The 26,329-nt window shown below is 59.9% G+C and overlaps 1 protein-coding gene across 1 annotated transcript in view; it reads right to left on the bottom strand.

The window, feature by feature from the left end:
* Nucleotides 1–23,605, bottom strand: part of HS6ST1 (heparan sulfate 6-O-sulfotransferase 1) — a 46,902-nt gene extending 23,297 nt beyond the window's left edge. Inside the window, exon 1 of the mRNA XM_012749994.3 lies at nucleotides 22,785–23,605. Within this exon, the coding sequence (XP_012605448.1) occupies nucleotides 22,785–23,311 (527 nt within the window). The 5' untranslated portion in view covers nucleotides 23,312–23,605. The remainder of the gene's footprint in view (nucleotides 1–22,784) is intronic.
* Nucleotides 23,606–26,329: the final 2,724 nt, after the last annotated feature.

Below are 26,329 nucleotides of genomic sequence, written 5' to 3'. Positions count from 1 at the left end.
GAGGCTCAGGCGGTCACCCGCAGCCACAGCCTCCTAGACACCAGAGGTGTCTGACTCCATGGGCCACATGCCTGGGGGTGTGTGCTGGCTGAGCCTGCAGGTGCAGGGCCCCCAGAGCCAGGGCGGGGCACCCACAGGGACTGAGTGTGCCAAGAAACAGGTCTCCAAGTTGCCAAGGGCTCTGCCACCACGCAGCTGTGCGGCCATGGCAAGTTCCCCCAGGAAAGCCTCTGGCATGTGTTTCCTCCTCACACAAGATGGACACTACGCCACCTGGAGTCCATAGCACAGCCCCGAGACGGGGAGGGGCCCAGCCCAGCCTGGCCCGGCCCGGCCAGAAGGGAAAGAGAGAAACTGCTGGAACAGACTTACCTGCTCTCACCAACCGAAGGTCAGGGGCACCAAGAGAACATGCAAGAGACAGAGAAAAAAGCAGTCAGTCAAATAATTTATATAAAATGTAAAAAATAAAATAAAATAATTACAAGTAGCCCTATAACCTCAAAAATAAAAAATTGTAGTGGTAATTAAAAATCTTCCTATAAGTACTGAGGAATGCCTGCAGCTTACTTTCAAATGTTTTTGCTAAAAAGCAAAAACACGTATGTAAGTACATATATGTGTACACACAAGTACGTGTGTATCTACAAGCATTCACGTGTGGAAAGAGCAAGTGAGAGCACACAGGCATGAGCATGTGCACAGACGTGGCAAAATGTTCACAAGCAGCAGATACAGGTTAAAGGTGTAAAGTTCATGTCACTACTATTTCAACTACTTTTTAAGTTTGACATTTTTCAAAATAAAAAGTTAGGGGAAAATTTCCTATAAAGAAAATGCCAGGCTATTTCTACCAAATTTTAAAAGAACAGATTATCCAATTTTATGCAAACCCTTCTAGACCACAGTAAAAGAGCAAATCCTCCCCAGATCATCCTATCCCCGAATTAGACAGACGCAGAAGAGAGACGCTCACAGCCTGGCCACTGCCCCTGCCGCTTGCAGCCAGTTCACAATATAGGCTGAAAAGGGCCCAAACAAAAATCTTAGCAAATCACATCCAACAGAGCATACAAAAGATATCAATTACACTATTAGCAAGTCAGGTTACATCAGGCATGCAAGGATGGTTTAAGATGAAAACTCACACATACGATTCATCTCATCAACAGATTATAGCTCTCAATAGATGTACAAATGCTGAAATTAAACACCCATTTGTAATAAAAGCTCTCAGGAAAGTACAAATAGAGAGAACTTTCTTAATTTGACAAAGTATTCTGAACACCTGGGATCAGCACGGTCCTTGTGGGAAGGAGTGGGACACCTTTCCTCTAAGGTCAGGAACAGAACAAGGGTGCCCACTCCTCTGCGGTGACTCCACGTGCTGGGGCCCTCAGCTGATGAGGGGGAACAAGGAGGAACCAGGGGCATCGCTGTCCAGCACAGTCCCTCCGCCCGTCCTCCTCACCTTTATGGAGCACCTCTGCGCAGGCATTACTAGGCTGAGGGCTGTGCATGACCTCTTGGCCAATGGCCAGTGCATGGCGGGGGGGGGGGGGAGAGCTACTTCTCCTGGCCACTGCCCTCACCTGGGTCCCAGAGTACGCGGGCATGAAGGCTGTGGGTTTGCTCCCAGAGAGGTAGGAGGTTTGGGGCAGCAGGAGGGAGCAGCTGTCTCCTCGGCTCTATCCTGCGGGTGCCTCCTGGGGCCAGGGCCTAGCAGGGAGGGCCCCGGGCACTGGTGAGCTCAGCAGGTGCATCAGCCAGAGCACGGGCTTCCAGTGAGCTCAGTGGCCTGAGGGAGAGCCCCTGGCTGCACGCCCTGGGGGCTCCAGGGGCAGACAACCTGCCCGGAGCAGGCAGGGCATTCCAAGGGCATGCCCAAAGCGGGTGTGTGTGGCAGGGCCTCCCCGGCCTCCGGCTCCTTGTTGCTGGCACCAGTTCTGCTGCCTTCCATCATCTGGCCCCTACGTCTGTGGGGAGGCCCTGCACAGACCTCGGGGAGGCAACCGAGTGAAGACACCTGTCAGCAGTTCCGCCTGGGGCCCTGCCTGCAGCCTGCCGGCGCCCGCACGCAGGTGCTTCCCCATAAGTGGCTCTCGCCCTCCTTTCCTTCTGTCCAGTTCCCTTTTGCTTAGGGAGACAGCACCCTCAGAACGTGCACCCCTCTGAACCCCACCAAGCTCCTTCGTCACAGCGTGGCTACATGGGGGTCTGGCCTAGGAGAAGGCCCCTGGATGCGTGCAGAAGAGCCCAGGCTTTCCCAGGGCTGGTGGAGCCAGCAGGGCGGCTGTGCTGGGGCTGGGGCTGGGGCTGGGAGAGGGTGCCAGCGCTCAGGGTGCCCGTGCGGTTCCTGGCCCTGCTCTCCTCCAGGCCCATCAGTGCCACTGGGACCACCGGGCGAAGGGGGGAGGGGACCCAAGTGCCAGGGCACGCGGCACGGGGCGGGGGACAGTGACTCACTGGGCTGCAGGGGAGGGCAGAAGAGCAAGGGCGAGGAAGGGCCGGTGGGGTACTATCAGCTGACAAGCTCCTGCTGGGAAGGGCGCTTGACTCACACAGGACAACGCCAGAATCAGGAGACTCGAGGGAGGGTGGGGACTGCGTCCAGCCTCTGTCTGTCCACACAGAGCCCCTGGTCACCCGCACTCCTCCTCTGTTATGGGGACATGCCCACCGGGGTGCCGCCCTACTCTCCTGTGGGAAAACAACAGCACATGTGAGAACAGGGAACGGCCCACCCTCCCTGCTCAGAGACAGGCATGCGGGAGCAGGTGTGTGGGAGCAGGTGTGCTGGAGGCGGTGTGTGCCAGCGTGCAGGAGCAGGTGTGTGGGAGCAGGTGGGTGGGAGCAGGTGTGCCAGAGGCGGTGTGTGCTAGCGTGCGGGAGCAGGTGTGTGGGAGGCGGTGTGTGCTAGCATGTGGGAGCAGGTGTGTGGGAGGCGGTGTGTGCTAGCGTGCGGGAGCAGGTGTGTGGGAGTAGGTGTATGGGAGGCGGTGTGTGCCAGCGTGCAGGAGCAGGTGTGTGTGAGGCGGTGTGTGCTAGCGTGCGGGAGCAGGTGTGTGGGAGGCGGTGTGTGCTAGCATGCGGGAGCAGGTGTGTGGGAGGCGGTGTGTGCCAGCGTGCGGGAGCAGGTGTGTGGGAGCAGGTGTGTGGGAGCAGGTGTGTGGGAGGCGGTGTGTGCCAGCGTGCGGGAGCAGGTGTGTGGGAGGCAGTGTGTGCCAGCGTGCGGGAGCAGGTGTGTGGGAGGCGGTGTGTGGGAGCAGGTGTGTGGGAGGCGGTGTGTGCCAGCGTGCGGGAGCAGGTGTGTGGGAGCAGGTGTGTGGGAGCAGGTGTGTGGGAGGCGGTGTGTGCCAGCGTGCGGGAGCAGGTGTGTGGGAGCAGGTGTGTGGGAGGCGGTGTGTGCCAGCGTGTGGGAGCAGGTGTGTGGAAGGCGGTGTGTGCCAGCGTGCGGGAGCAGGTGTGCGGGAGCAGGTGTGTGGGAGGCGGTGTGTGGGAGCAGGTGTGTGGGAGGCGGTGTGTGCCAGCGTGCGGGAGCAGGTGTGTGGGAGCAGGTGTGTGGGAGCAGGTGTGTGGGAGGCGGTGTGTGCCAGCGTGCGGGAGCAGGTGTGTGGGAGCAGGTGTGTGGGAGGCGGTGTGTGCCAGCGTGCGGGAGCAGGTGTGTGGGAGCAGGTGTGTGGGAGCAGGTGTGTGGGAGGCGGTGTGTGCCAGCGTGCGGGAGCAGGTGTGTGGGAGCAGGTGTGTGGGAGGCGGTGTGTGCCAGCGTGTGGGAGCAGGTGTGTGGAAGGCGGTGTGTGCCAGCGTGCGGGAGCAGGTGTGTGGGAGCAGGTGTGCGGGAGCAGGTGTGCGGGAGCAGGTGTGTGGGAAGAGGTGTGCGCCAGCGTGCGGGAGCAGGTGTGTGGGAGGAGGTGTGTGGGAGGCAGTGTGTGCCAGCGTGCGGGAGCAGGTGTGTGGGAGGAGGTGTGTGGGAGGCAGTGTGTGCCAGCGTGCGGGAGCAGGTGTGTGGGAGGTGGTGTGTGGGAGCAGGTGTGTGGGAGGCAGTGTGTGCCAGCGTGCGGGAGCAGGTGTGTGGGAGGCGGTGTGTGGGAGCAGGTGTGTGGGAGGCGGTGTGTGCCAGCGTGCGGGAGCAGGTGTGTGGGAGCAGGTGTGTGGGAGGCGGTGTGTGCCAGCGTGTGGGAGCAGGTGTGTGGAAGGCGGTGTGTGCCAGCGTGCGGGAGCAGGTGTGTGGGAGCAGGTGTGCGGGAGCAGGTGTGTGGGAAGAGGTGTGCGCCAGCGTGCGGGAGCAGGTGTGTGGGAGGAGGTGTGTGGGAGGCAGTGTGTGCCAGCGTGCGGGAGCAGGTGTGTGGGAGGAGGTGTGTGGGAGGCGGTGTGTGCCAGCGTGCGGGAGCAGGTGTGTGGGAGGAGGTGTGTGGGAGGCGGTGTGTGCCAGCGTGCGGGAGCAGGTGTGTGGGAGGAGGTGTGCGCCAACGTGCGGGAGCAGGTGTGTGGGAGGAGGTGTGCGCCAACGTGCGGGAGGTGTGTGGGAGCAGGTGTGCTGGAGGCGGTGTGTGCCCTCAGCACATGTTCCAGCCCCTGCCTGACTGATGCGAAGGGAAGGCGAGTCATGCTTACACCCGATCGCCGGTTTCTGGGCCGCCTGCAGGCCGAGGAAGGGCGGGTTACCACCAGCCTGGTAGGCAGGATGCTGAGGGGAGGACCACACGGGGTCCTGTCAGTCCCATGGTCAGCCTCCACCCACAGACTGGCCGTGTTGAGCTGGGCAGAAGCTGAACCAGCCCTGCTAGACCTCCCAGGGTTGTTGCCTGGCCACTGGTGGGGTCCATGCTGAGACCATCATAGGGAATCAGGCACACTATGACAGTGCCAGCCCTGGGCCCCAAAGCCAAGGGGCTTGAGCTCCTTGCCTCCTTGTGGGCAGGGCCCTGCCCTCTTTCTTCAGGGACACGTGCACTGGTTCTCCACAGACGTAGCCCTGGCTTCCCCAGTGGGCTCCAGGAAGAACAAGGAAATTACAGAGGGCAGTTGCCATGATACCTGGCTCCAAAGCTCGGTAGACTGTGACCCACCCAGCCCACTGACCCCATCTTGGTCTTCCTCTGTGGTGAGGCAGGAACGCAGGGGTCTGAAGTCAGAGGGGCCTGGGTGTGCCCAGCAAGGCACGAGACCTGAATCCCCATGGGCCAATCCAGTGCCCTCTGAGCCCCGGGCCCTCCTCTGCGGGAGAGGTCAGATGGGGCTGCTGAGAATACCTCGTGATGACACCAGCTGATAGCACAGCCAGCAACCGGTGTCCCCCTATGCTGACCATACTCATACCTACTGGCTTCTTTGGTATCCCCCACCCCAGGGTAGAGGGTACCATTGCTTTCCATTTACAGTAGAGCAGGTGCAGGTGGAGGCCTTCCCAGGGCCACAGAGCCCGGTAGCTGCGTGGGTGTCCATAGCCTTGATTGTGAAGCCCTGCGGCCAAGCTCCCAGCATGTGACCGGGACTCAAGAGAAGCTCTCCCAGAACGAACACTAATCCTTCCCAAACTCTTCCAGACACTGATGCAGAGAGAACACTCCCTAACTCATTCTATGAGGCCAGCATTAACCTGCTACCAAAGCAGACGCAGACACCACACTATCCTGCCCTCCAACATCCCAATGAATACTGATGCACATACGCTCAACGCTGCACTTTAAAAGGGGATTAACAGCATGTTGAAGAACTATGAATCATGACCAAGTGGGATCCATCCCTGGGACGCAAGGACGGCTCACCCTATGAAAATCAATCAACGTCATAAACCACTTTAACAGAACGAAGGGAAAAACCGTATGATCATCTCAACTGATGCGGAAAAATCATTTGACAAAATTCGAAACAAAACTCTAAAGGGCATTGCTGTGGACTGAATGTGTGTGTCCCGAGCCCGGCATGCCGAGGCGCTAGGCCCCAGGGCGGCAGAATCTGGAGGTGGGGCCTTGGGAAGCAGCGGGGTCAGGAGGGAGCACCACCACGCAGGGCGCCAATGCCCTCGGGACACACACTGGGACGTGGTCTCTCTCAGCCACAGGGGCCGTGTGCAGGGTACCCGCCAGCAAACAGCGACATTCCCCAGACACCAACCTGCTGGCCCTTTATAATGGACTTCCTGGTCTGGAGATCTGTGAGAAACGAGTGTTTGTTGTTTAATCCACCAATCCATGCCAGATGTCACAGCAGCTGAGCTAAGAGAGCCCTGTATGAAAAACCCGTAGTTCACATCATACTCAATGGTGAACGCTGAAAGCTTTCCCTCATCACATAAACAACAAGGCACAGATGCCCACTTTTGCTACTGCTATTCAACACAGTATAGGAAGTTCTGAGCAATCAGGCAAGAGAAAGAAAGAAAAGGTATCCAAATTGGAAAGGAATATATATATAGAAAACACTAAAGAATCTATTACAAAACTGTTAGAACTAATAAACTTAAAAATGTTGTAGGACACAAAATTCAAACAAACAAAAAATCAGTTGTATTTCTGTATATTAGCAATAAGCAAGCCAAAAACGAAATCAACAAAACAATTCCATTTACAATAGCATCAAAAAGTATAAACTACTTAGGAGAAGACTTAACCAAGTAACAGACTTGTATACTGAAAACTACAATGAGGTGATGAAAGAAAGTAAAGATACCACCAATAAATGGAAAATCATCCCATGTTCATGGACTAGAATACCTAACATTGTTAAGACGTAAATACTACCCAACGCAATCTACAGATCCAACATAATCTCTATCACAACCCCAAAAACGTTTTCTGCATAAATAGAAACATTTATCCTAAAATTCATATGGATTTTCAAGGGATCTCAAATAGCCAAAATACTTGATAAAGAAAAACAAAGTTGGAGGACTCACATTTTCTGATTTTAAAACTTACTACAAAGCTACAGTAATCAAAACAGTGTGGTACTGCCATAAAGACAGACATACAGACCAATGGAATGGAACAGAGAGCCCAGAAATAAACCCACACGTGTACGGTCAATGGTGCCAAGACCACGAGATGGGCAAAGGACAGTCTTTTCAACAAATGTGCGGGGGAAATGGATGTCCAAGTGTAAAAGAATGAAATTGGACCCTTAACTAACATTACATACAAAAGTTAACTCGAAATGGATCAATGATCTAATTTTAAGAGCTAGAACTGTAAAACTCTTAAGACATAGGAGAAAAGCTCTATGACACTGCATTTAGTAGGAAGGGGGATGGGAAGTTGCTGTCATTGCCCAGGGCCCCCTTCTCTCCGGAGGGCAGAGGGAGGAACGGGAGCCCTGTGACCATGCTGTCTGAGGAGTCTGGGTGCTTGAACAACCCCAGTGACAGCCTCCTGAATGACCCACAGGTCCTAGCCTGCTTGGCCTGTATGTGGGGCCGGGGTGCCCAGGGGCCCTGTGGCTCTAGGCTGCCCTCCTTTTTCTGCATGACAGCAGATCCTCTGTGGAAACACATTTCCTCATATCCCGGGCCCATTCTGAGGGCTTCTGAGAGCTTGGGTGGAGGAGTGGCCAGCCATTGAATGGAAAATTGCTCAGCTCTTAAAGGGGACTAGTGCAAAGGAGTTTCAAACAGGAGGAAATGTCCCAAAGTGCCAACCACTTGTAAGGAAAAAAGGAATTCTTGTTCCAGAATGTTTCTGAGTCACTGCTGCTAGGGGCCCGTGAGTGCGTGTGTGAGCGTGGCGGTGCCCTGCGCAGCCCCTGGGCAGCCCAGAGCCTCCCACCCTCAGGGGCACGGGTGTGTAGGTTTGAGGTCTGTGGCTGACCCTGCCTGCCAGGGCCTGCCCCCGTGGGGTCCCTGGGGCACTCATGGAAACCATGTCTGCGTGCGTCCTTGGGGCTCCCTTGGTCTGCTCTTCCAGCAGCCCATGCGGCAGCAGAGCAGACACGCCACACTGGCCTGCATGCTCCTAGAGGCCCCAGTGCGGCCTGAGGGAGGGAGGCAGAGGGCCGTGCCCTCCACGGTGTCCCCTGGTCCTCCCTCAGGATGAAGTTAATTCCCAAGCAGAAGACACTCCTGCCTGAGCCACGAAGCCAGGTCTGCCCCTCAGGAACACCACCGAGGTGGGATGGCGCCAAGCGCGGCGTGGACACAGCCATAGAGTGGAGCCCGTGTGCAGGGCTGCCAGCCAGGCCTGCGCTCCGAGCTGGCGCTGCCCCGGGGGGCCTCAGAGAGACGGAGCAACGGGAGGATGCTCAGTCCCAGGCCCGAGGACTCATGGCTGGCACTGAGCACGCGGTTCTCTGGTTCCCAATGTGCTGCAGCCTGGGAGCCTGTCCCACACACGTCCAACCTGCCACCTCCCTGAGAGGAGCCGCCAGGCTCTCGCAGGGCCTGGGCCTGCCTCCTGCCCAATGCTCAACGGCGGGACACAGCCACAGGGAGCCCGGGCAGCGTGGCCAGGACACCTCCACACTCCTGATGCTCTCCAAAGGGATGCCCCCACACTCGGGCCAAACGCAGCCCAAGGTGCTGCAAAATGTTACTGAGAACAGCAAAGGCCTCTTTGGGCAGGCCCAGGAAGGGGCCTGAATAAGTGGCCAGAGCCACAGGGCCACAAGGACAAGCTGGGAGGTCGCCCTGACCCCAAAACAGCAGAAGAAAAAAAAATCACAAAATGCCGCCATGCTGCCCTGAGGGTAGGGGTGGTGGGGAGGCAGGCGGGGTGCTTCTGTGCTTGAGACCAAATTCTAAAATCAGCACATAGTACTATCACCGTAAGAAGCGAATGGAAGGAGACAAACAGCTTCCAGGTCTAGCACTGAACTGTGCACAGCCCTGAGCTCCGCCTTACCTGCAGGGCGAAAAGGTGGGCTGAGGCTGCTTGCCAAGGGCAAGGGCCGCACACATGGCTCTGGGGGCTCTTGGGGGTGCCGACCCACAGCCTCCCTCCTAGGGCCTCTGTACCCACCACGCCTCGGCCTCCTCGGCACCCCAACCTCACCCACAGCTTGCTTTCAAATTGCTCAGTCCTGCTCTCGATCTGCGGGGCCCACCAGAGACCGCTGGGGGGAGTGGCTGGAGGGACAGAGCAGGGGCCCTCCGTGACACTGGAGAGCTGGCTGGAAAGCCGGCCCTCAGAATCCAGGAATCCGGGGGAGCCCCTCTGCCCTGTCAATCGGGTCGGGGTCCCAGGTGAAAGGTCCCAGTGAGCACCTGCCATGGGGCCCAAGGAGCTGGGCGGACACCATGCTAATCTCCACCCCTCTGTGTGGCCTGGACAGCTACCTGCCAGTGCCCCACCCGTGGGTGGGAGCCGTCGCCCACCTACAGCAGCAATCGGATGTCACAGAGAGGGCTTCTCCGCGCACAGCAGACACCGAGCCCTGTCATGGCTATGCAAGAAGTGAGGCAGGGTGGGCGGCCAGGCTGTGCGGGCTCACGTGGGCCATCTCGCTGCGAAGGCTGCTCCTCTGGGAACCGCCCCCATCTGTGAAGCGGGTGAAGAGCGGGGCTGACCTTGGCGGCCTTCTGGAAGCTTAAACGAGACACTCCCCAGTCCCAGCCCCCAGAGGCAGGGCCCAGTCTAGATGAGGCGGGAGGCAGGGAGGAAGAGATTATGGGGGACACGGACGGGTCCAGTGGGTGGCTGGCCCCTGTGCGACTCTAGCCACCTTGCTACCCAGGGCAAGCAGGAAGACCCTGGTGACCCACACAGACTCCCCTGGCCACCAAGTCGCCCTGTACGTGCTCCCACGGCGCCGGGTGCTTCCGCATGTGCGCTATTTCTGGGTGTGGCTGTGAGGTGTTTCTGGAAGAGACTGGCGTTCGAATCGGACTGAGACGGAGATCCACCCTCACCAATGTAGCAGGCACTGTCCAGTCGGTGGAGGGACAGGCGGAGAGGCAGAGGGAAGGCGAATCTGCTCTCTTCTGGTGCTGGGACACCCTTCTCCTGGCCCGGACATCAGAACTCCAGATTCCTGAGCTTTGGACTCCAGGACTTACACCAGCAGTTCCCTTTGGCCTTGGACTGAGCTATGTCACAGGCTCCCCTGGTCCTCCACCTCTCAGATGGCAGGTCGTGGAAGTCTTAGCATCCATAATCGCATGAGCCAATTCCTCTAATAAATCCCCTCTCATCTGTCTGGACTGCCCCAATGCAGTCACCCCGGGGAATAATGCTGGGCACGATCACCCTCTCAAAGGTGTGTCCTTGCCTTTGGGGACAGAGAAGGAGGGCCGTGAGCCCTCTGGACAGGGACCACTGCTGCTCCAAGTGTGTGCTGAGCACTGAATGGGGCTGAGGTGTGCACCTTGGCTAAGGGCAGGAGGGGGAGACAAGTGCCACCAGTCTGCAAAGCCTGGGGGCTGCCTTGCCAATGGACGTCGGCAGGGGCTCTGGAAAGACCCCTGGGCTGGCCATTGCAAACCCCGGCCCTGCCACATGGCTGGTGACCCCGCCCAGCCAGCCCCCACAAGGGCAGCAGTGATGCATGCTGCTGCTAGACTCAGGGCCAGCCAGCCTGGACCCCACTCTGGAAGACACGGGGGCACCTACATGCCAGAAGACCGCCACAGGGACGCTGCGTCCTGACAGGGCACTCACACCAGCGTCGTGTGGCAGTGGCAGCCACTCCACAGTTGGAGTGGGACTGGGTCAGTTAGAGGAACCACCCTGTAGCACCCTGGCATCTCCTGACACCCAGAAATGGTCACCTGCTCGGTCTCCTGCAGCTGGGATGGCTTCAGGCCCCTGTGCCAGAGGACCAAGTGGCTCCAGTGGGCGCAGAGTTGGGGTGAGCTGGGGTAGGCAGGTGACCAAGCACCTACAGATCATTGCCCCCGGCTCTGAGGCAACCCACGGACCCAGGCTCCAGGGCCGCCTGATGACCTGGGACAGTGCCGGGGTGTGCGTGAGGCCAGGTGCATGCCGCGAGGGCCGTGCGGAGCCCCTTCACGCCCAGCTTCTCCTCAGGCCACTTCTGGCCTGGTGGGGGGAGGCGGTGACCAGTGATGGCTGGGCTTGGTGGGGGCCATTTGGACAGCCAGTTTAGTGCCGGCCCATCTTCCCAGCTGTGCAGGGTGCCCTGTTGTGGGCGCCACTGCCAGGGGAGACCCATGGCCACTTGCATAGGGCCACGTGGGAAGCGCGGGCCCCCAGACGGGTGCCGGGTGTGGGGGAGCCCACGGAGCAGGCTACGCAGCCTCTCCCTCACAACTCCACGCGGTGCACAGGGAAAATGAGGGCTCCACTGGGAGGGCCCCGTGCTGCAGGACCAGCCTGAAGAAAGGCGCCACAGGTCGCGGGGCCCAGCTGGCTCTCCTGTTCTGGGGCGCTCCATCCTCTGCCGGCCTGACTGAGCTGGTGTGCTGCCTGCCGGGTCCCCCTCAACCCAACTGCTTGAAAAATGGGGTTTGCTCCTGTCCTGGCACAGCCCCCGCCCCGATCCCTCTACCTGCCTTTTACCCACTTGGCTGAAACCTGAACACCCTCTATTTTACACAAACGATCTTCTCCACTAGGCATGGTGCCAGCCCTGCTTCCAGGAAAGCAAAGGAAAACCTCTCCTTGCAGGACTGGCCTCCCAACAGGCCCGCGCCGGGTGCCTGAAGCGTGACTCGGGAGGCAGCCCAGGAGCAGCCCTGTTTGGACTTGTGTGAGCAAAGCCAACTGCCCAGACAGGCTTGCACGCCTTCCTGCGGGCCAGGAGGGGACAGAGGCAGGAGCGGGGGCTGAGCCCCTCCAACTGGAACCTGGGGGCTGCCGCAGGCTGGGTGGGAAGGAAGGGAAGAGGGCTGTGGCAAGGGCTTGGGCCCAATTGGCTGAGGCCTTTGTTCTCCAAGCAGGGTCCAAACTGCTCTCATTCTACGGCCCACCCTCTCCCTGGCTCGTGCCTGGGCAAGGCCTCTCCTTACAAGTGACCTCAGACACCTCCAACCCCCCCGGAGACGATCTGTTCTGGCTCCCCTGACCACCAGCCCCTACTCTCTCAGGGGAGCTGATGGGTCAGACTCAGAGACTTGGCTGTTCTGGCCGTGCGTCCATTCATTTGGCTGAGCTCTGAGGAGTGTGGGCCAGTGGTCACTAGGGACCTCCCCCAGGACCCCCACACTGTCCTGAGCTCCCTGGCAAGTCCCCCACAGAGCAGCCATACTGCATTCCACCGCCACAGGCAGTGCCGCGGACACGAGTCCCACGCCCTGGCTGGCTCCTGGCTCCCCTTCTAGGCAGAGACCTGCCTGCCCCTTGTCACTGGGGAGGGGTTAGAGGAAACCCTGGAGCCACAGGCCTGCATGTGAATCCCAGTTCTGTCACTGGTGACCTCAGGTGGCAAGTTATTTAGGCTCTCTGAGCCTCAGTTTACTCATCTGCAAAACAAGGCCCCTGCTGGTGAGGTTTGAATGAGGGCACCTGGCATGAAGTGAGGATGGCAGTCAGTCACAGCCCCTCTGCTCCCAGACTGCTGCCTCTGTACCCCAGCAGCACCCCTATGCGACAGCGACACCCCACGCTGCTGCGTCTTCCTGCGGGCTGTGGTCTGGCTGGGGGACTTGGTCGCGCTGCTGCAAAGCCTTCCCAGCTGAGGAACGAGAGCCAGGATTCCAGAGAAAGCGCAGGCCCAGGCCCCACACCCCAGCGCACGGCTCCAGGAGGACCCCCCCACCTCCTCTTGCCATGGTGACGCAAACTCAAAACCTCGATGCTTGCAGGTCCCGATTTCCCATAGATGCCAACGTCCAGAGACGTAAATATTTACGTGTGAGCCTTTACAGCTGCATCTCAGAGGGAGATGCTGCCCCAAACACGTCCCCCTGGCAGCTGGGTCTTGCCTCTGCAAGCCCTGCGGTGCGAGAGACCTGCAGAGCACATCGCCCACGGGACTTGGCACCAGGACCCATAAAGAAGCCTCATAAACCATATGAAAAGGACAGACAACCCTGTAGGGGAAAACACAGGCTGAAGACATGAAAAGGTAACCGGCGGAGGAGACTTCAGTGTCCAATAAACACAGAGTAAGATGCCATCTCGCTGTCAGAGAAACGAGCACTAGGACCACTGGGGTCCCATTTCCTGCCTACTCGCCTGGCAAAAGTGACAAAGTGGCAAGGCTAAACAATGGAGAACCGCAGGCATGGCATGGGTGGGCAGCCACTCTGGACGGAGGCTGGACCACCCTCTGACCCTCTCCCAGGGACACACAAGGACTGTGTGCAAACAGCATCGTCACCTCCAGACTGGGACAGCCACAGCGAAACACCCCTCATAGCTGCAGAACAAAGCCGGGGGAGGAAGAGACACGTCTAGACAACTTTGATGCAAAGTCCGGCAGTCAACAGATTAAATATGCACGTCAGGGACCAACAGGGATAAATCTCAAAAACAAGGCTGAGTGAAGACAGCAAGTCACAGAAGGCTAAGTACAGTTTGATACAGGTTCTAGAAAGTTTGTAACATCAAAAAGGCAATGGTATGTTTTAAGGAATACACATGCCTGCAGCGAGTATAAAAGAAAGTATAGAAACACGTGAAATGTAGGCCCATGGCGACGGGGGTGGCAGGGATGTGGGCTTCACCTGCGCCCAGCACCACGCTCTGAGCCTACAGTGGGAACGGAGGTGAAAGCCCTACGAGGCTGCCAGGTCAGCCCCCTGAAGACACCCTGTGGGGCTGACTAGCCTGGCTCACCCTGACAGGGTCAGGGAGGGACAAAGCCTGGGGCACGGCCAGGTGGGGCCTCTCTGCAGGGCCAGTGTCACGTGGCACTCATGCCTCCTCCCTCGACCTGGAGCTCCTCTCGGTTGGGCGCAGAGGCTCTCAGACGGGCCAGCACTGACATGCACTGTCTCCCCATCCGGCTGCTGGCCAGAAAGGGGCTGTGTGGAGATCCTGGGGGCAACACCCTTCTATCAAGTGGGCACAGACAGGAAGCAGTGGGAGGCTCCAAGGCTACAGCCCACGTGAGGAGGTGACCCCCGCAGCCAAAGCATAGCACGTCCCAGGCTATCACCTCACAAGGTGCCCTATCACCTCACAAGGTGCCGTGGGGGCCCCAGATAAGGGCCTGGGCTGCCCAGACTCCTGCTGCTTTGGGGGAGGGTCCTACTGGGCAGGCCAGTTCATAGTAGGAATGAGAGCAGAGGGATATACTGCAGCCTCTTGTGGAAAGAGCCCGAAGTACAACTGCAGGTACAACTCCAAGTGCCACTCTGGGGCAGCACTGTCAGTCCTTTTTACAGATGGGGAGTGTGAGGCACAGAAGTCGCAGAGCTTGTGAGAGGCCTGGCAGGGATTCTACCCAACTGCTCCGGCTCCAGGCCTGGGCCCCTTCCCTTGCTCCAGGACAGGCCCTGGCTATGTCCCACCCCACCGCCCAGCCCCAGCCCTGCTCTCCCATCTGCCTTGGGCCACTTTCCCCCTGGCCGCCTCCTCCCTGCCAGGTGCCCATGGAGACTTCTGTCCCCACCTGCTGCAGAGTGCAGAGTGGGCCTTACCAAGCTGACTCCACTGGGCCCTGGCCTCCCACTGGTGCACGAGCAGGTAAGACAGCGAGGCGCAAAGTGTTCCCAGCCTCTCCAGGCGGGAGCAGGGCCCGAGTGGCACCCAGGCTGGGCTGACTCCAAGGCTCTGACATTCAGACGTTTGCCTGGGCTGATTGCGCAGAGCCCTCCTAGGCCCAGCCTGGGTGCTCAAGGACAAGGTCCAGGCCTGGCCCTCACCAGGAGGCCCGTTACAGGGAGATACCAGCCCTAGCTGCTGCCCATGACCTACAGGGCGGGTCACCACGGCCACCGACCTCTGTGGACTCTACAGCTCTGTAAACAATCAACTCCAGAGTTTTAATCTCTGCAGTTACTGTCTTTCCCATCAATTACTGACTTGCTCTGATGTGCCCCGTCGGGCCTTTTAATGAGCCCCATGTAAACAATCGGAAGCATCTGTGATGATCACATGCATGCCACAAAGTCGGGCCAGGTGCAGGCCATCGGAGCCACCTCTCGCTGAAGCAGCCTCATGCCACTGGTGACAGCCGCAGACAGCCCGTGTGCACGTGAGGAAGTGGGCCCCACTGGACTGTGAGATTATACCAGGTGACGAGTGGCCATGGCTCCCACACACATGGACACAACCTGGGGCCAGAGGGACCACGGTGGGGGGGTGGTGGTCAGAAAAGGTCCTGGGTAATAGGTCACCAGTTCCTGTACAGAACCAAATGGCATACTGACACCTCCATTTTAGAGATGGGGAAACTGAGGCTCGGGCAGATGTTCACCTGGACCCATGGGACACAAGGTAGGAGAGGCTGCTTAGGGGATTCCTCTCTCCTCCTTGGATTCCCAGCTGTGCTTTCCAGAAGAAACCCATCCCAGGACACGCCTGAGGCCTGAGCAGGCAGGTGAGTCCCTGTGTGTTCTACACCCTCCACTGGAGCCTCGGGGCCTGTCTACAGAGGACCCCAGAGCTCCTGAGTGAGCCCTGTGGAACTTGGGGTGTGTTGCTCCAGCAGGCATCCCTCGGAGAGCAGGGGCCCAGACCCAGGGTGCTGGCCAAGGGAATGGAGGAATGGACTCACAGCCAGGGCTGGGGGGCCTCCAAACAGTCCAGCCACCTGGAGGGAGCCTCGGGTAGAGGTACAAGCTGGCAGTGCTGCGGGAATAGGCTCTGGGGGTGCATCCTCAGCAAAGGTCCCAGCAGCGCCAGAGCTGACCTGGAGGGTCCTCCACAGGGGCAGCAGGGGGATAGGAGCTGTCCCTCATCAAGGAAAATACGCCCCAGCCAGAGCAAGTCTTGAGGAGGATGCGTGTGGTCTCCAGTGGCTGCTCCTCCCTTGGCCCATGCAGCTGGCCCTGAATGTCCTCCAACAGTGTCCACTCGGGTCGGGCAGTCCAGGATTCTGGATGTGGGTATGTGCATGGCATGCCATGTTTTCCCGAAATCACAGCCCCTGTAAGCTGGGGACTTGGGACAATGCCATACCAGGAAGGGGACACTTTACCTAGGGAGGAACAGAGCTCAGACCACAAGTCCCATAGCCAGAATGTGACAGGCCTACATTCAGGGGCAGCTGGGACATTAATACCCCGGCCTCTGTCTGCCCCTCTGCTCTCACGCTGTCTGTCCCCACTGCCCTCGCTTGCTGCCATTTGTCCCTGTGACTGGCTGTGGGTCTCAGATGACATGTCTGAAACCTAACTGTGGTTCCAGAGTACTATTTCCTATTTATACTCCTATTCATCCTGCAAACCCATGTGTGTAGGAGGCTTCTCCACCCTCTCAGGTGTTGCAGGCCACACCTCTTGCTGTCACCATGCTTGCATGGTCCTGTCACCATGGCTGGGGTAGCACCTCAGTCCCTGGGGCTCCAGACTTTTTCTTGAGCATAACATCCCCCCCTCCAAAAAAAAACCCCCAATGCAGACAACAGAATAATAACAAGAAGAGAAAGAGCCAACTAAGTTCCCCAAAAGGCAAGAACAAGAGTCTTAACAGACAAAAACTGTTTTGCAGACACAGGTCACACCACCTCACCTACTACCTGCCGTGTGGCCCTCAAGGCAAGGGAAAGCAGCTTGCCCTGAAACCACCTCGGCAGGTGGTGGCCTGCATTGCCTGCCCGGTTTCTGCCGTAACTGGCCCCCCAAACCACAACTGCCCCTCAAGGCACGGCTTCTCCCTCTTTAAACCCAACTGACCCGCTGCATGCCAGCACCAGGTGAGGGCAGCCAAGCCCCGGCCCTCAGAGCTGCCTTTGTGGTGGCTGAAGTCTGGAAACACCCTGCACTCTTTCACAGAGGGCGGGGTTCAATGGGACAGTGAGGGCACTCAGAGAGGGAGAGGGGGGCGGGGCACCCCGGCTCCCCACCTCTCAGCCCCCATCACTCCCTGAGGCAGAGAATGGATACAAGAACAGAGAGGCGGAGGCTGGACCCGCCTTTGCCCGCACACACTCACACACCGTCTCCCGGGCGGCGCTGACATCGGTGGCTCCAGGCCCTGAGGACCACCGAGGACAACCCAATCCCGGCGGAGGGGTGGGGGGAGCAGAAGGTGCTGGCCACACTGTGCTAGGAGTATCTCTCAGCAGACCTTGGCCGCACTACCTTTCCACAGCCACGAGCACGCATGCGGATTCCTGTCCTGCTGCTCTTGGGCAAGGCTGCCAGATGTTTCCAGCAAACTCAGTGTCACAGGTCCACGGGCGAAACTGCCTGCGTCTACCCAGATGTCGGAAGCCGGCGTGTTCTGAATCTGCTGGTGTGACTGGTGGCGATCCTTCTTGCCCATGGACAGTCTTCCCAACTGGGCAGGGGCAGGAGGCACGCAGCCCTCAGGACAGACGGACGTCCAAATGCCAGCTGTTGGCTGCCCAGGCTGAGGGACTCTGACAAGGTCTCCAAATTCCTTGTGTGGAAAATGTGGCCAATCGTCACACACCTGCCCCGTGGGGTGCTGAGGGCCAATGGAGATAACCCATGCCAGGGATCCACTGAGTGCCCCTCCCCTCTCTTGCTGGGACCCCAGGCCCCTGGGAGGTGCACCCTGCACTCAGCAGCAGTGACATGAGCCATCTGCGAGCAGGTGGGAAGCACCTGGGTGACAGGGACATGGCCACTCCCAACCCCACTAAATGATGGGTCTTCCCAAGGGCACACTGGTCAGGCAAGACTTTGCAATGAAAGCCACTAGATTGGCACTTTTTTCTGATTTAAGAAGGTCAACTTCTTTTAAACCCACAATAAGATTCGAAACCAGCGAGGGTGCCGCTGAGATGGGCACACAAACACCACCGGTGTGAACATGTAAGGTGTAGGCGTTCTGAAAAGTAATTTAACATCTATATTGAGAGCATTAAAATGTTCAGACTATTCAACTCAGAGATTCCACTCCTAGGAATTTCCTAGGAAATGAGAGCCGTGCAAAATATTTACATAGAAGGACGTACACCGCAGCATTCCTTACGGAAGACAAACCGAAGCCTGCACGCCCCACCACCAGGGCCAGCTAGGGTGCACCCAGGGCGGGCAGCGTCTGCAGCCACTAAAACATTAAGATTTTAATGACATGAAGCAACATTTATGGTGTATCTGTACTACGGCTTTCATTATAATGGAAAAACTATGCATGGGAAATGAAAGGAATTTTCTTTTTTCCCTGGGTCTCATACCTTCCTCCTACTCATCTGCCCAACAGTTATTAAAACAACAACAAAAGAGGGGGGTGTGAAAGGAAAAGACGCTGCCCTGTGTCCACGATAAAGCCAGGCCCCTTCTCTTCCCATTGCTACTGGACATTGGAGGACTCCAGCTGCAATGTGGCCGCTGACCACAGCCAGGCCCCCCCCCCCGCCCCCCCTGCATGGCAGCCGAGCCTCCCTCTGGGGAAGACACCAGGACTGGCTCCAGGGATGGCAGGGCTTCACCGGCTGCAGGGCCAGGGGACACTGTGCCCCTGGGAAAGGGCTCTCTGACCCAGAAGACGACAAGGCCCCAGGGCAGAGCCACCTGCCACACCACGGCTCCGCACGACCAGGTTTTACATGCAAAGTGCCTAGGATAGGAGGCCGTGGCCTGGCGGGTCCTCTGGTGCTTAGAGACAACTTAAGTGACATGGCAGAGGTGACCTCACAGGCAAGACAACCACCTAAAATGACTCTGTCAGTAAACCATTCATGAGTTTGCCTTCTCGTGTATCTGCTTAAAAAGAAGAGTTTCTTTTTGGTTTTGGTTTTGGTGGAAACCTAATTTGGAACATTTTGACCTCAGATTCCCTTCTTGTCTCCACCAAAGGCCTCTCCAGGCAATGCAGGCTGTGGTACACCCCTGCCAGGTCCCCCAGTCCTGTTCGCCGGCCTAGTCACATGCTCTGGGTCACATCTGTCCCTACCTCAAGGACATGGGTTTTGTCCCTTGATCTCAAAGAAGAAAGTAATTATGAAGGAAAGTTGGAAATCGTGTGCCACAGAAACCGCTGTCTCAGAAATGCTCTGCTCCAAGCCTGCCACCGCTGGCACGGCCCGCGGAGGAGCTGAGGCTCTCGGGGAACAGTCGGCACTGGAGGCCGAGGCCGTGAACCTGACACACAGAGCCCAGATCCTGGACAAGCCATGGGACCAGGAGGAAAATATGACAGTGCAGCACCCACTCAGCACTGGGCTGCGGCCAGTGCCAAGGCTCCCTGCAGGTGCCGGGGTGGCAGACGGGAGGACAGTTAAGGGCACCTAAGGCAGCAGGGGAGCCCCGGAACACAGGCCAGGGAAGGCTTCCTGGAGGAGGGGTTCTGAGTGGAGACTGAAGTGAGAAGAAGGGCGGCAGGACCGTGGGGGACGGGGAGGCCTGCAGCTTGTGCTCAGCCCCAGGCAGGTTTTGAAGCCTCAGAAGACTTCAGGATCACAGAGGGAGGGGAGGGCACACAAAGACGATGCTGCAGGCACAGAGAGGGCACACCGCCACGCCAGAGCTCCTGGGTTCCCTCCCTTGTTCAGGAAAGACAGTCTTTGCAGGGCAACATCCCAGAGGCCGGGAGTCCACCAGAGGGGCCCTGCTGTGGGGAGGACAAGGGCTGAGCCCAGGACCTCAGGCAAGGTGGCCTAGAAGCCACACTTGGGCCCTAAATGGCCTCTGTGGCCCCAAATGAAGCCTCCATGATTTCAGGGCCCCCAGGCAGGATCTTCACCGTGTCTCCTCTTGTGTTGCTGGCAGGGAGAGGAAGGAGGGACGTTCTGGCTCCAGGAGCACCATCCGGACCTTTGGAGATGACACTGGATTGTGTGGTGCTGAGACATTCCAATCAGAGCGACCCTTGGTAACAGTGGGCCACCTGGCTGCTGCCTGCAGGCAGTCACACCTCTCCAAGGCCCGCCAGTGAGCCATCCTTCCTGGGCGGGCTTACAAGTAACCCGGCTGATGTCTGAAGATGAGGCAGGTCCCTCAGCGGACACAGGACCAAATGGGGACCTGCCAATACTTTGCTCATACACCTGTTCCTCTCTACCAAGTCAGGAAGCATTAACAGCCACCAGAAGTTCCAAACCATGTTCCGGGAAGACGCTGAAAGCCATCTCTGTTTGTCACCAGAACGTATGTCCAGCTGGAAGCAGCCCCGGCTGGCGCCATGCAGTGGCGAGCACTTCCCCGCTGCACAGGCCCCCCACCTTCCTAGGCCCTCAAAAACCGCAGACACTGCCGCCAGGGGCTAGAAGCGGCTTGGTGGAGAGTTTAGCCTGCCTAGGGACAGGCAGGCAGGACAGAAAGAGGAGGAGGAGAGGGTTCTGGTCCCCAGAGGGCTTCAGGGCCCCCTGCAGAGCCAGGCCCACCCCCTCCTCAGCTCAGCAGCCAGGTGGTCACTCCAACACCCACACAGCCCTGGGGAGGGCAGGACAGAGGCAGACAGGGTGACATCTGAACCTCCTGACACCAGGAGCCACTTGACACCAGGCATCCCACTGGGGCCCAGCTCCAGCCTGGGTGTGGGCAGGGGGTGGGGGAGTCCTCAGTAGGTGGAGCAAGGTGCAGCCCCGCTTTAAACACACAAAGCCAAGATTACCCTGGCCTCCAAGGAAGCTCATTAAAAAAGCAATCTATCTAGTGCCTAGAACAGAAATGAAGGGAGCGGAGGGCAGGGTACTGTCACCTGCCTGGTTGGTGACAGAGGGGGCCTCCTGAGCGTCCTGGAAGCCCCTCCCTCAGGCAGCCCGCTTGCTGCTGAGGCAGCAGTTTCCAGGCTGAGTGGGGGGTGGCCCATTGCAGCATGAGGCATCTGTGTCTTCCACTCTTGCCCCACACATGCTCCCTGGGCAGAGGGTGCCAGGGCCTCCCTTGTGTAGCCCCTGTAGTCTGTCTGCCTTGCCAGGTCCTTCCATTCCTGGCTATGAGGGTGGCTGGGGCTCTTGCTCTGGTTGACAAAACTCTGGAGAAAGGAGGCCAGGGACCTTTCACACTGGGGACCCACAGGGAGGCCCAGCTGCACGAAGAGCATCTTAACTATAGTCCAGGACTGAGGTTGCCTCCACCATGCAAGCCCGCTTCAAAGGCTCTGGCCTCTTTGGCATGTTCCCCCTCTGGGGCTTCCACACTAATCCCCTCAGGCAGACACCCCCACTTCCTGTGGGCAGGGAGGTACCCTCTTGGGTTTCTTGGGGTCAGTCAGTGCCCAGCTCTGGGAGCCTACAGCCCTGGTTGGCAGAAGGGTGGGTGGGGGTGTGGCTTTGGTCCCTAGGCCCAAGTCAGTCTAGCACAGGCCGCTGGACCGTGGGGGCGGGTGGGGCGGGTGGGGCTGTGTTCTGTAGCGGGAAGGCTCATCTGTACAGAGCAGACCGAGTGCTGGGCCGGAAGCAATGCTTCAAGGGCCCTAGACAGGCAGCTCTGTGACTGCCAAGTGTGGAGCTGTGGAGCGTGGCCTAAAAGGGACCGAGAACATCACTTCCCAGGCCGGGAGCTGCTGTGTGTGTGGGGGGCAGGAGGGCACAGCAAAGGAAAGTGGGAAGATCCCCCCAACTCCAGGACCCTGATTTCCTGACAGCCTGAGAAAGACCATGGACAAGAATCTGCGGCTGTGCAGGAGCCGTGCCATGGCTCGGGTCAGCTCCAGGCTGGCTGGGCCACTGAGGCTACCCCAACACACCTCAGAGCCTGCGCCTGCTGACCTGAGTGCAGGCCAACACCCCCACAGTGGCCCAGACTCGCCCACCCCCAGCCTGTCTGCAAATTCAGTCCTCAGGCAAACGTGGAAGAAAAACAAAAGGCAGTCAAGAAGACCTGCTCCTGCTCTCTCTACCCAGCCTTCCAGGGAGAAGGCCCTGCAAGGGGCCGCTGCAGGACTGGAGAACACCAACAGGAACAGGATGAGAATAATCTCAACTTTAACTGCTGGAAACCCAGCAACGCCCCAGGCTCTGCTACAAACTACTTCCTAGGAGACCTGCCCTGGCACCTCCTCCATGCCAGCGTCCACACGCAGGTTAGCTCTGCGCTGCTCAACCCCCACAGACTTGGGGGACATGGGGAACGCCCAGGTAGGTGTTTGGCTGCACAGGTGCCCCTCTACCAGCTCAGCTCCCCCCACCTGGCTGGTGGGTTCCAGGAGAAGCCAGCCCCAATTGTCTGGCTTTTGTTCTTTTTTCAAGGCAAGCTTGTACCTGGAAGGGTTCGCTGCTAGGCCCACAGGGGAGGACAGGCAGCACTGCCTCCTCCCTGCCCCCAGCCCCAGGTCACTCGGCCTTTGTTCTACCTGCACACACACACAGGCAGGCAGAGCCAAACCCCTTCCCTAGCAGCTCCTCCTGCCCCCAAGGCAGGCTAGCAGGCTGGGACCCCAGAGCTGGGGCACCACAGGTGCAGGGAGAGAGACATGTCACTACTCTCACTTCCACTTTCAGTATTGGAACACCTCGGGGAAGCACACACTCCCGGTGGGCTACACACACGCAGGGATTCGCTTCCCTGATGGCAGCCCCCTGAGGCCTGTGGGCCAGATCTCACGGGATACAGCAGATGAGGCACCCAGTGGGCAGTGACCCAGGAGGAAACCCGGGCAGTGCGCAGCCAGGCCGGTGGTGGGTCAAGAGAAGCAAGAGGTGCAAGCGAGGTCAGAGAGCAAAGGTGTCAGCCGGCCAGAAGAGACGACCCAGGAGCCTCTGGCACACGGCAAGTCTGTAGGGGCTGTAGTGAGAGGGGGTCCCAAAAGGACAGGAGAGGAGGGCGGGTGGGGGTGGGGGAAGCAGAGGGGACGTGGCTCGGGGGCCCAGTAGCTCGCGAGGACCCCACCACCCTGGCCCAACGGCGCTCCCCCGCGGCGGGCGCTCACCTCGGGGTGCGCAGCGCGGCGGGGTCGCGGCGGTCCAGCACGCCAGGCACGCAGTTGGTGAGCTCGGTCCAGTCGGCGTGCAGCCCGCAGCTCCAGCCCGTGGAGAAGCGGGAGAAGAGCCATGTCTCGCGGCGGTTGGGCCGGTAGCAGGTGCACTTCTTCTGGCCCGGCCGGCAGTCGCAGGGCACCTCGAGGCGCACGTTCTGCACGAGGTGGCGGCCGAAGGTGGTGCCGCCCGTCTTCTGGATGTGCAGGAAGACGATCACGTCGTCGCCCTTCATGTCGAAGCGAAGCGAGCGCTCCAGCTCGCGCACCGGGAAGTAGTACTTTTTCTCGTAGTGCGGGTCAGGCGTGGGGAACAGGTCCAGGTCGTCGGGCGGCGCGCGGCCGCCGGGCGCGCCCAGGCTCAGCCCCGGGCCCGCGTACTGGTACAGGATGAGCATGAAGCACACCGAGCCCGCCACCACCAGCACGAACTTGCTGGCGTGCTCAACCATGGTCCTGCCGCCGGCGCGCCGCCGCCGCATGTGTCACCATCGCCGGGGCCCGGGCGCGGGGCACGGGGCCTGGGAGGGCGGGGGGCGCGGGCGCAGCTGCCTCCGCCGCCGCCCGCGCTCCGGCCCGGCCCGGCTACTCGGCGCCCAGGCCGCCCACAGCGGCGCGGGCCGCGGCCCTCCGCGACGCCATGGCTGCTCCCGCCCGGCCCCAGCTGCCCGGGCTCGGCTCCCGCTCGGCTCCCGCTCGGCCCGCTCGGGCCCCAGCCAGCACCGCGCGCCCGCGCCCCCCGCACCGGCCCGCTCCGCTCGGCGCCGAGAACGCTCTGCGCCGCCCCGCGCGCCGCCGCGTCTCCGCAGTCCGCCGCGCCCCGCCCCGGCCGCCCCGCCCCCGGCCCGCCCCCGCGGCGCCTCTTGCCGTCGCCGGCCGCGCCGAGCCTTGGCCCCACCCCCGGAGCGCCTGGGGCCTGGCCGGCGCGGGGCGCGGGGGCGGAGGCGCGGCAGCTCGGAGGCGGGCAGCCGCGGGCTGGGAGCGATGGTCGCCCTCAGAGGCGCGGGGCCGACTGGGGTCGTGGAGCCGAGGTGTGGGCGGCACTCCTGGGGCCCGGAGCGCGCTGCGGCCGGCGCCTCTGGGCCCGGGTCCCCTCCTCCCCAGGGCCCGCTCGCCGGCGCCCCGCGGGAGGAAAGGCCGGGACCTCGCAGGCTGGGCGCTCTGGAGTCGCAGCCCACCGCGGGCTGCGATGCACTCGTAGGGACCAGCGGGCAGTGGGGGGCGCGGAGAGGGAGGCCTGGGCGGAGAGGGAGGCCTGGGCGCCAGCCGCGGCCTGGTCGGAGCCCTCCCACTCCGCCACCCGCTTTGGCTTTGGGACAGTAACTCGCACCCCGCGGTGAAGACGTGCTGGAATGTCTGCTGAGGCCTAGGAACCAGCTTTGTGCGGTCCCTCCTTGTTTGAAGGGAATTTCAGCTAAGGTGCCTTCTTTTTTTCCTCCATGTTTATTACATATTCCAGTTGAAAAGTTATAAAAAATTGAACATTTAAAACTTGTGACGGAAAGCTCACAAAAGCTTCTGGCTTTCGTGAGTCGACGGGAGGGTCTGTCCTGCCTGCGGTGGTTTCCAGCCTGGGTCCCCCAGCCCGGCCCCGTTGGGGTCCCGGCTGCACTCGGAGGCCACAGACCCTCAGGGGAGCAGGAGATAGCTGGGATGTGGCGCGGCCTGTCCGGAATCTCCCAGGGGCAGGACAGCGGGGTGGCCTCTGGGAGGAAGGGTAGCTGCAAGGCCTGTGTGTGAGTGTCCACACCTGCCCTGCCTGGGGTGGCCTGACTTCTGTTCTGTTGGGGGCCTGAGAGCAGCGACAGCGTGTCAGCCGGGCCTCAGTAAAGCTGGTAAGCCCGTATCAAGTCACACCGGACGTCCCTCCGGAAGGACCGTGTCAGGTCACACCGACGTCCCTCCAGAAGGACCGTGTCAGGTCGCAGGGACGTCCCTCCGGAAGGACCGTGTCAGGTCACAGGGACATCCCTCCGGAAGGACCGTGTCAGGTCACAGGGACGTCCCTCCGGAAGGACCGTGTCAGGTCACACCGGACGTCCTCCGGAAGGACCGTGTCAGGTCACACCGACGTCCCTCCGGAAGGACCGTGTCAGGTCACAGGGACGTCCCTCGGGAAGGACCGTGTCAGGTCACACCGACGTCCCTCGGGAAGGACCGTGTCAGGTCACAGGGACGTCCCTCCGGAAGGACCGTGTCAGGTCACACCTGACGTCCCTCCGGAAGGACCGTGTCAGGTCACAGGGACGTCCCTCCGGAAGGACCGTGTCAGGTCACACCGACGTCCCTCCGGAAGGACCGTGTCAGGTCACACCGACGTCCCTCCGGAAGGACCGTGTCAGGTCACACCGACGTCCCTCCGGAAGGACCGTGTCAGGTCACACCAGACGTCCCTCCGGAAGCAAACCCACCGACACGGCAGAACCCAACTAGGAAGGGAGCATGTGATTTTCAAAAGGGACAGAAGGACTGTTCTCTGTGGACAGACAGAGGCAGCACCCTGGACACAGTTCAGAGTAGCCTCGAGCCTGCGAGGTGGCGTGTGGTGGTTCTCCCTGAGACCTGGGGCCCCAAAGGCCCCACTCAGCGTATAGGCTGCCTTAACACTGTCCCCCGCCAGGGAGGCCTGGGGCCACCTTGGGCAGGCTTCCCCTCAAATGCTTCATTTCCAGTGAGGAGTGGGGCGAGGTCCCCTGGACCAGGTGTGGCCGGCACAACAGTGTGCCTGGCTCTGCCTGCTGCTCCCTGCACCTGCTTGACCTGGCTTGTGACTAAGGCCTGTGGATTCTTCCTGCGTGGGCCTGGAGGCAGCAGCCAACCTGGGGGCAGACCTGCCCAGGGACTACCACCAGGTGTCCCTGCCGGGATGGTAGCACCCTACCAACTTGTCAGTCACAATGGAGGCTGCTCTTTCTGGAGAACTGCTGGGTGCCACCCAATGTAGCTGTGTCCCGTCCAAAACCTTCAGTGAGCCTCAGTATATGCTATGGAACCCATTTAACAGAAAATTGAGGTTCAAAGGGGTTAAGACCCCAGCTCCAGGGCTGACCAAGCTCCTCTCTGTGAGAGTCAGCAGAGCTGGGACCCCGATCCACAGCTGCCTGGCTCCAGAGTCCTGCCCTTCCCCACCCCTGCACTCATCTCGTGGCCCCCAGGCCAGGCTGGCGGCCACTCCTCAGCTCCTGACAACAGGCACTGCCACCAAGAGGGAGTGTGGGCCCAGAGCATTCAAGAGAAAGCTGGAGCATTTCTGAAAACCAGCGAAACCATCTGTTCGTGGCCTGTGAGACCCCACTGTCCCAGCAGGGAGCCAGGCCTGGCAGGGAAGAAGAAGGTGTCACAGTGTGTGGCCACCCCTGAGAGGTGCTGGGGCAGCCTGACCCATGGAGCAACACCTGACCAGAGAAGCTGTTTGTCACAGTTCCCGCCTGCCAGAATGGCTGACAGGGAACCCCTTAGTTAGCCAGAATCTATCTCTTTCTAGAATTCTCTCAGGAGGA

This window comes from Microcebus murinus, chromosome 8 (assembly GCF_040939455.1).
Source record: "Microcebus murinus isolate Inina chromosome 8, M.murinus_Inina_mat1.0, whole genome shotgun sequence".
Classification (NCBI taxonomy): Eukaryota; Metazoa; Chordata; class Mammalia; order Primates; family Cheirogaleidae; genus Microcebus; species Microcebus murinus.
Note: the sequence above shows the minus strand (reverse complement) of the source record. Positions and strands in the feature narration are given on the sequence as shown.